This window comes from Eurytemora carolleeae, unplaced genomic scaffold, assembly GCF_000591075.1.
Source record: "Eurytemora carolleeae unplaced genomic scaffold, Eaff_2.0 scaffold787, whole genome shotgun sequence".
NCBI lineage: Eukaryota > Metazoa > Arthropoda > Copepoda > Calanoida > Temoridae > Eurytemora > Eurytemora carolleeae.
In genome coordinates, this window is record NW_019396945.1 from 31,386 (window position 1) to 41,278 (window position 9,893).

Genomic DNA, 9,893 nt, shown 5'->3' on the forward strand with positions numbered 1-9,893 from the left:
CATTGACTTTGCGTTCCAAACTTCTAACTTGATTTCTTTGTTTTATTTATTGTGAGAATTAAATGTTTTTCTTAAGTTTTTTTCGCAAAGTACTTAAAAAAAGTACTTACATTAAATTAAAAATGTATTGAGGTTAAATTAAAAAGCATGATTCAGATTTTCATTTGAAAGATATTTCTCATTCTTGGAAGCAGATATTAACTTAAGCTAACGGACAAAGGAATTGAGTCTTTGTCACAAACTATCCCTATATCTTTTCAACCTGATGAAACCTATAATTTTCCAACTTAGATTGTTTGATCTAACAGAATGTATAGTTTAAAATATCTAGGGTCTAGGACATTGGGTTGCAAAAATATAGGGATTAAAAACTCAGAGTTTGTGGCAAGGTTTCAATTCCTTACTCATTCAGGCCAATATCAGTTTTTTTTCGGAAAAAAAGTTCCACGGGTTAAACCCCTAACTTTAAACATTGATGTAACTGTATAGCGTATATAATATATATATCGGTGGATGAACTTTAGTCTTCAGAATCTCTTGTTTCATTTCTATCTACACTTTCACGACTGACTTGTGATTTTAAGTTTATTTTTTGCACAGGCTATGAACACAATACACGAATGTGTTTTGACAATTAGAAAGCTTTACAAACAATTGAATAAGCGTGGTCATTGTTCAATTTAAAAATAAAAAGTTCAGGCAAACATTGCTTAATCTGCTCTTCATGCCAATTAATTACAGGAACTGAAGACGTAGTTTAAAGTGAGCCTCTATTTATAGATGGAATTTCGTCATCTCAACAATACCTTATATATATCATTGTCTGATCATCAATAAAAGATTAATCCTAGTTTTTTTAGCTTAAAATATTAGGGTTTTTATAAAAGTGACTTGAAATAGAGACAATAAAGAAGATTATAAGAATTGAAAACTTTTGAAGATAAAACAAATGATAATATTTTCCTCATTGTTTCTCAGATAAGAGTTTAAAGGTTGCCGTAGTGAATTTGAAAAAGAATTTTTCCTTTAATTAATGGGTCACTTGAAATAAAGTCAACATTCCCTTTAAGCATGTTCAACTAATAATCATAATTTTATGTTCAGGGATTAAAAAGTAGGAGGGGGTCCAGAGATGAGGGGACAGGTGTTATGAATAGAAAGGATATTCTGTATGGAGGTTCACTACTAAATATACCAGAATACAAGTAAGTAAAACATCTTTAAAAATTAATATTTATATATTTTTTTATTTTTCGTATATGATTTAGAAGAGTTTTTTTTATAACTTTGATTTGAAAGGAATTGAGCCACAAACTCTGATTTTCTAATTACTATATCTTTGGAACCAAATGTTGCATACCTTAGATATTTCAAACTATGAATTCTGTTAGATCAAGTAATATGAGTTTGAAATTTCAAAGGTTTCCAACATCGAGTTCTAAAGATATTGTGGTTTAAATATTTGATTTTGTTCCAAAGACTCAATTCCTTTCCATGTTTTTTTTTCTATTTGTTGAATATTTTCTGTTGGAAACCTTATACCTAGTATTCTCTTTATATCAAGTTCTGTGCTGACGTATATAGAGATACAGAGATAAATATTATTCAGAGATAATTAGGTTCCAGGATCCGGGAATCAACCTAATTAAGAAACTGCTCTTTTAGATAAACATTTACTGATTTTTCAGATATTTTCTTTTCTTCAGATTCATTATTCCATAGAGAAAGTACGCTCTCTGTTGGTAAAATATAAAATACTAAAAAACCTTCAGTAAAAACAAAAAGTAGAAGAGTATTTAAAATTAAAGCGAACCTAAATGACCATTGCTCTCATGGTTTCGGGAACTTGTCAATTACTCCTTCTTTACTAATTCATTGAGAGTTTTAACAATTACCTATTAAATTAAAAGGACAAGGCGTTGCAACACTTTAAAGTCAACCCAACCTACCAACCCAACCTACCAACCCAACCTACCAACCCAACCTACCAACCCAACCTACCAACCCAACCTAGAAAATTCATNCCCAACCTACCAACCCAACCTACCAACCCAACCTACCAACCCAACCTACCAACCCAACCTACCAACCCAACCTACCAACCCAACCTACCAACCCAACCTACCAACCCAACCTACCAACCCAACCTACCAACCCAACCTACCAACCCAACCTACCAACCCAACCTACCAACCCAACCTACCAACCCAACCTACCAACCCAACCTACCAACCCAACCTACCAACCCAACCTACCAACCCAACCTACCAACCCAACCTACCAACCCAATCTAGAAAATTCATGCAACTTTTCAGAACAGTCTGAAGCTATGTTATTTGTTAGATGTACAAATGTTAGGGGAGAACAACGAACTGGAAAAAAATTTGCAATTCGTATTACATTAATAATCCTAAAAAATTTTAAGAAAAAAAGGAAAATTTTTTTTTGATTTCAAAACATTTTTCTTCAAAATTGATTTATTCTCCTCTCAAAGTAATTTATTTTCCACAATTTACCGATATCCCATCAGGGGGGGGAGTTAAGAAGTGTTCAACAAAATATATACACCCCTGTTCAATATCCCATCATAGTAAGAGAGGGGGGGGGGAGTTAAGAAGTGTTCAACAAAATATATACACCCCTGTACAATATCCCATCATAGTAAGAGAGGGGGGGGTTAAGAAGTGTTCAACAAAATATATATCCCTATACAATATCCCATCATAGCAAGAGGAGGGGGGGTTAAGAAGTGTTCAACAAAATATATATCCCTGTACAATATCCCATCATGGTAAGAGGAGGGGGGGTTAAGAAGTGTTCAACAAAATATATATCCCTGTACAATATCCCATCATAGCAAGAGGAGGGGGGGTTAAGAAGTGTTCAACAAAATATATATCCCTGTACAATATCCCCCACCCTAAACTGTTAAGTGAGTAGACTGCTGTTTTTGCCTTGGATAATCACACTATTAAGTCCCAGGGATCAGATTCTTAGCCAATAAAGCTGAAAATATAGAAGCATATCTACTATTTATTTCTTTTTTACCACTTATATATATTTCACAGTAATCTAGCCTTTATTTTCTAACCGATTTTTAACCATTAATTACTGATTTCTCGTACTAACTCTATTAAATTGTTTTTGGCGGGCTTTGCGTTTTTGTTTGATAGATTTTTATTTTCGACAGTAAATTCTGAAGTCCGGGCATATTCTCCCAAAGCTAGTTTTGTGTGATCCATATACATCAACATAAAAAGTTACGAGAAACATGTATCTTCCATAATTTTAAGAAGTAGAAGTCTAAAAGTTTAGAAGAATATTCTCTGATTGAGTTTAGGAGATTCAGATTAAAGCTTTACTTTTTATACTTTTAATCTAAATATGAAATGATTAAAAATCCTCTTTTTATCAAAAATAATCTTTTCTTGCGACCTAAGGTTTTTAGTGGACTTTATTTTAATAACAAATTTGTGTTTTTATTCTTTTAAAGGTACCCTCCCTCTCACATAACACATTTTCTGAAAATTACTCTTCAGTAAGTTTAGTGTTTAATGTTTATCTTACTGTAAACGTTTAAATTAACAAAGTTGGCTAAAGTAAAAAATTAAAAATCGTATATTTAACCCGGATCGATTGGAATTACATTTATTTCGATATGATTTTTCTGTAATGTGTATTCTAAATACACTGTTTTTCAGACTTTTTTCTAGCAGCTCTGGGCTTAGCTGATATTTTGCTACCTGTCATATCAAATTAATTCCCATCTATTCATGATATATGGTTCATATGTCACAGTTACATCCGGTTCATTTGAAGTACCGTATCGGCTTTTAGGCATTTCTGACAAGTTTTGCAGTAAATGTACGGACTGTATGTACACGGGGCATTATAACAAAGGAATTATCTCCTTTTTGTGAGATTCTTGTGATCTGTCGTCTTCCATTTTATCTCGGACACCCCAGCTGTAGAACAGGCCTTTAAAAATCCCAACTGAGGTGTTTTTCCCGTAAATTAAACTTTGATGTTTAGGCGGGATCCCCAGGGATACAGGAGATCTATCCAGAACCTACCTGAGGATGCAGAGTATCCAGGTACTCAGGAGAACAGGATCTGCTGCTGCACTGTCTCTCCTGCTCAGGCCAGGTCATTCAACCAGATGGCGGACTTCAGCCTTTTCAGGTCTGTCAGCATATTTTTTTAGGTCTTAATAACTTTAAAGTTTTGTTACCCTTTTACCTTTATTGGAAAACTTTCTTCCTAAAACCACTTTACCCGCAAAACCATTTTAAAACCTGCAATTAACACCTCAAACAATTAAAAACATATTTTCTAGACCATACGGGGTGGAATTAATTTGAACTTGTTACAAACGATCACACTTAATTAAAATACCTTTCTTTAAAAATGTATTAAAAATGTATATGAAGGCTGGTTTAATAAATTATCAATGTATTTATTTCTTACTTTATGAAAAAGAATAAAGAACACACTGCATGTTCGTTTAATTTTAAAGTTTATATATTTAAAGGAGCCCAAATAAACATTATGTAAAATATAATGATGTTTTATAATATGTAATCAATAAAAGGCGTAACCCGTAAAAGTGAGAGAATGGGGGGGGTAGTTGAGGGAATGGGGTTGAGAAAGGAAAGATTATTTAAACGAGGTAAGGAAGATACTTGAAGGCTGGGTGCGGGAATGTTTAAATATCCCGGCAAAGCAGGATACCCAAGCTATATTTTTATATTCCAGGGATCCTGTGTTTATCATGTATGCTGTCAGCAACTTCCTCACTAGCATAGGATTCAACGTGCCTTACGTTTACACCGTGGTAAACATTTTTATACATTCTTCGGAAAATATGAAAACAAGGAAATATGCAAAGTTTACTTTAGAAATAAACTTTAGAAACTTTTAAATTCAAATTTTAGATATACTTCCGGATGGTTTCGTATTAATTTATATGTTGCGGATTTGTTGCCTTCTTAAATATATATGTTTTACTCATATTTAAAATGCCGTGCGCTGATACCATGTAATAGACCATCTTTTTCCAAAGCTCTGTATCTTGGTTTAAAGAATTACATATCTTAGGATCGAGCAATCTTGTGGGGTATGGACCCTGAGAGTGCTTCCTTTCTTCTCTCCGTGATCGGGATCGCTAATACGATCGGTAGGATCATTCTGGGATGGATCGGAGATCAAGGATGGGTTAAAAGGTTATTAACTATCTTTTAAACACGCTGATCTAAGTTTCTTAAAAAATTATATTATTATTATTTCCAAAATGTAAACACTGATTTTGATTTTTCTTAGATTGTACATCTACAACTTCTGTCTTGTACTTTGTGGTATAACTATGGGGCTTAGTGTGTTCTGTACAACATACACTACTCAGGTAAATATGTATGGTTCATGTACCAGTTTAATGTACTTTTATATTTCTAATCTAATAAATGTTGAAAAAATGTATCTCAACGTTTTGATTCACACGTTTAATCTATGTACATATTGTATACATTTGGATTCATCTTTAAAAGTTTTAAGACCTTAAAGAAGATCCAAAAAATAGAATGAACACTTAGCTTCCTTCCTTTTCATTTTGTCTAACCTAGAATCAATAATATTGATTTTTGAAAAATTCAAAAAGCTATGTTTGCCTATAATAATTCTAAATAAACATGCTTTATCTTACAGTGATAGCCATTTTTTAGGTAATTAAAATACAGAGAGCAACAACCGAAGAGGTTTTTTAATAAAAGTAGTGTTCCAAATATAAATTACTAAAGTTAAAAGCCAAAAGGTTTTGTTCCGGGATGCTGGATTTGTCGATCTACCGAACAATCCAGAGATGATTTCAAGCGAGTAATTACCCCAGAAGAAATTCTGCGTCGGATAATTTTTCGGAATGTTTCCCGTTAAGACCGATAACCAGAAAACGAACGAACGAAAGTGAAATGGGTCTGTTAACACTGTACAATTCGCTGTGTGCCATACTCATTTGACTATTTAAAGTCATAACTTGAGTCTAAAAGTCGTCTTCCTATTTCAGAGTTTTCTGGTTATCAATGTACTATCTACAATTTGTGTATAGGCGATGTACTGCGCTGTGTTTGGTGTGACTAGCGGAGCATATGTCGGGTTGACCAGCGTAGTTCTTACTGACCTCCTCGGCCTAGACAAACTCACTAACTCATTCGGACTTATTCTATTCTTCCAGGGGATTGCTTCCGTTATGGGACCTCCGGTTATAGGTAAATATAGTGTCCTAGAATGTCGTCAATGAGTGGCTTTGAGGTTCCTGTTCCGGGTATTACATGGACACACAGTTAGGCCAGTGTTTTTTAGTTGTCATACACTTGACAGTACTCACATTGGACTAACCAAAGCTAAAAACTTTTGGTTTCCTTAATTTGAATTCCATCGCGTCTTCTACAATACAACAATGTTTAAATTAAGAGAATTATATTTTTATAATTTTTCATTTAAAAAAGAATCCGCCAAAAAGATAAAAGAGTGTAACAGAACGAACGCGAAAATTATGTTTAATTGATCAATTTGTGATCGAAGGTCACGCAGTATGTTGTTTGGCTTTCCATGATAATTTTTGAATATATTTACCTCAAAAGAGATTTAGCATTTTTAGGAATAAAATCTTGATGGGTTTATGTAATGAGAAACCAATGTAAATTTGTTTCCCTAGGGACAATCTAGAATGAATTATTCAATAATACTCGACTATAATTTATTAGTAATGGTACTTTCATAAAGGCATTTTCCCAAGTGTCAACTTCCCAAATGTGAAATTTCCAGTCTTTCCTATCTACAGCGCTCTGCCCCAATTGCAGCCTGCAGAGCCTCAGAAGGCTTGCCTAACCTTAAATGTACATTTGGGAAGTTGCAGCTTGGGAAGTTGCAACTTGGAAAATTGTCACTTGGGAAAATGTTTTTTGGAAAGTACCTAACACTAAAATTTATCATACCAATTACCTATTACAAATTTAATGTTATTCCCCTGATCTACAACGATGTCCAGAGAAGGGGTGTTCTGTTGTGTACCCTCTTGTGCTATTTCATCATTTCTCATTTAAGAATTTTTTTTGTGGTTTTCTGAATTTTGTGGTTTTAAACATGACATAACAGACTTTATTTTTTGCTGTTGTTTTTCATCTAATTTATCCTTTAAAGGTTTTAACAGTTAAATAAGCTCAGTCAATTTAATAAGAGGTTTAGTCTACGAAACTTTAAATAACAACTTTAATGTTTAATATATAATTTAATTAAACCAGCAGCAACAAGATTTAATAATTTTGAACTCTGGACTTCAAAATTAAATTCTATTTTCCTCGAACTTCAAATATTTCGAATTTTCAGCCGACTTCATATCTAAAATATTCAGTTAGTATTTTACCTCAAAAAGTATCAAATGTTATAAAAAAAATATAAAATATCTCTTTTTACTATAATTGTATAAGATTCCCTCATTCTTTAACATTAGTAACAATAATAAACACATATATTTTTGATATTTGGAATTTGGAAAATATGAAATGACCTTTTTATGATATTTTGAAACATTTTGATGCTTTTTGTTCAAGTCTTAATACCTGAAATAGTTCAATTCAAATTCTTGTTCAGGAGCTCTTTATGACGCAATCGGAGACTATGACGCAGGATTCTACTTCGCTGGATCTATGATCTTCCTCTCCGGCGCCATGTTGTTCTTTATCCCACCAATTCAGAGAAGAATCGACGCTAAACCTAAATTTAAAATGGCGCAGAGTAAGAGTGAAGACGATCTTCACGAAGAACTATAACAAAACCAGAACAAAACTGAAAATTGAATCAATTCAAAGTTTGTTGTTCAGAAACGATGATAAATCCGTAAACTAGGCCTAATAATAGCCCAGTTTATTCACCAGATTTAAAGGCTCGGAAAAAGTTAAATTTTTCAATGCATAATCTTAATTGATATGTGAAAATAATGCTCACTTTTCCACATGCTCGAACCATTACCCACTGTACGGATACTTTGTTAGAAACAAAAACTAAAGGATTTTCAATGAAAACTAGAAACTGTAGTTTTGGTTTACATTTTTACAACGTATGGAAAATGCAATGCTCAGATCGAAGCCGCCCTTCTCAGGATTCTCAGTCAAACAAAACAATATTTTCGACGGCTTTCATTCAAATAAATAAAATCGAATTTCCTATTGATTCCCATTCAAATTCAGTTATCAATATAATATGTTTTTATAAAAGCTGAAATTTACAAGTAAAATATTGAGACTTTTCTGACTTGAATGTTTCTCATGTTTTATAAGATTTTCCTGACTAAATGTCTCCGGGTCGTAAATATTTTATTTTATCAACCTAGTTTGTATGACGCCAAAAAAGGATACGATCTTTCATTGGATTGGAATTTTTCATTTAATTAACATTTTTTTACCCACTTTTTTATGAAAAGTTTTATGAACTTTGAAAAGTCTGAGAATTGCTGAACATTCGTTAATGTCGGTTCTTCCTTAAAAAACATTTTTTTTATTTAGTCTTCCGTTCTAATGCAGCAATATATGTAGAGTTAATTAAAGGTTAAAACCATCATAACGACCGATCTGTTAAAAATTGCGAATACAAAATTTTGTATTTTCTCGAGCGCGTATCACGGAAACTGTGAAAAATGTCTGTCCATATTTATGAATAAATTGTGTCAGATTGTGTTTAATGCGTATATAATTGTCTTCTTGCACGTACACACTGTTCAAATGTCATGATTGCCTTACTGTACATAATAAAACCGTTCATAAATGTAAAAAATAAAGGTTAGTGTTTTAACTGAACCAATGAAAAACTAAATTTTCACGTCTATAATTTTCTGTTAATAATACGGATGAAAGCGATCTTTGAATTAGTAATATGAATAAATTATTTCAAGTAAGCTGAGAAGTAAACTTGTAAAATCTTAAAGTTATTAAGCATATCAAACCATCCTTCCAAAGTTATAAAATAATAGAATTCATATCGTGAATGTTTCACAAAATATCAACAAAATTTTAAATAATTTTTTGTGAACAATTGATATTTTAAACTAAATCTAAGATTGCGGATCGCTTTTATCCTTTTATTATCAAATATCCTAAACAAGTTTATCTTCTGTTTAATGTTTCGTAAATTGTGATGACATAACGTTCCTTCTTACATACAGGGTGTCCCATTAAACATGGGAATTCAGAGACGATTTTGAAAGAGTTTTGGAAAAAAATTAGCGTTTATTTTACCTAGTATCAATGCTCAAAATAAAGTTACGTCTGATGTAAACGGTGAAAGACTGTTTTATTATTCTACAAAACGTTGTATGATGCTCTGCAACATTTCTGAAAGATACAGTTAAGAGAAACAACTGTACTGTATTTACACGAATTTCTAATATTATTAAGTACACCACAGTATGCCATAAAAACATAAACAAATTCTGAACATTAGCCGACGAATGTTAGCTTTTTTAGTAGGTATCACTATACTAAATCAAAAAATTGTTTACAAAGACGATACCAAAATCGTCCCTGAATTCCCAGGTTTATTTGGACACCCTGAATCATCCTTGAACTGTAAAAATGATACTTAAACCCTTGTGGTCAGAGGGTTGTTATCAGATATGTTTGTTTTCCAGACCTATATATTGATATTAACCCCCTAACTTCAAGTGGTCGTTTTTGGAAAAAATGCCCCCTCTGAAAAATATGTAAATAATGTTTATGTTTTGTGAAATATTGTGATATATCTGACATGTGAATATTTCTAGCATTTGTATCTTTGACCGACGAGTCACAACTTAAATATTTAATAAAATTCTAGTTTAGTATATTTCTTTATGATTTAATTAAAATTAA

At 32.3% G+C, this 9,893-nt stretch overlaps 1 protein-coding gene across 2 annotated transcripts in view; it reads left to right on the forward strand.

Moving 5' to 3' along the window:
- LOC111710386 (monocarboxylate transporter 12) overlaps window positions 1-9,867 on the forward strand; it is a 34,447-nt gene extending 24,580 nt beyond the window's left edge. For both annotated transcript variants that reach the window (XM_023484466.1, XM_023484465.1), the window contains exons 9-15: window positions 1,105-1,205; window positions 4,033-4,182; window positions 4,756-4,834; window positions 5,098-5,222; window positions 5,320-5,401; window positions 6,098-6,257; window positions 7,642-9,867. In XM_023484466.1, coding sequence (XP_023340234.1) covers window positions 1,105-1,205; window positions 4,033-4,182; window positions 4,756-4,834; window positions 5,098-5,222; window positions 5,320-5,401; window positions 6,098-6,257; window positions 7,642-7,820 — 876 coding nt within the window. In that variant the 3' untranslated portion in view covers window positions 7,821-9,867. The remainder of the gene's footprint in view (window positions 1-1,104; window positions 1,206-4,032; window positions 4,183-4,755; window positions 4,835-5,097; window positions 5,223-5,319; window positions 5,402-6,097; window positions 6,258-7,641) is intronic.
- Window positions 9,868-9,893: the final 26 nt, after the last annotated feature.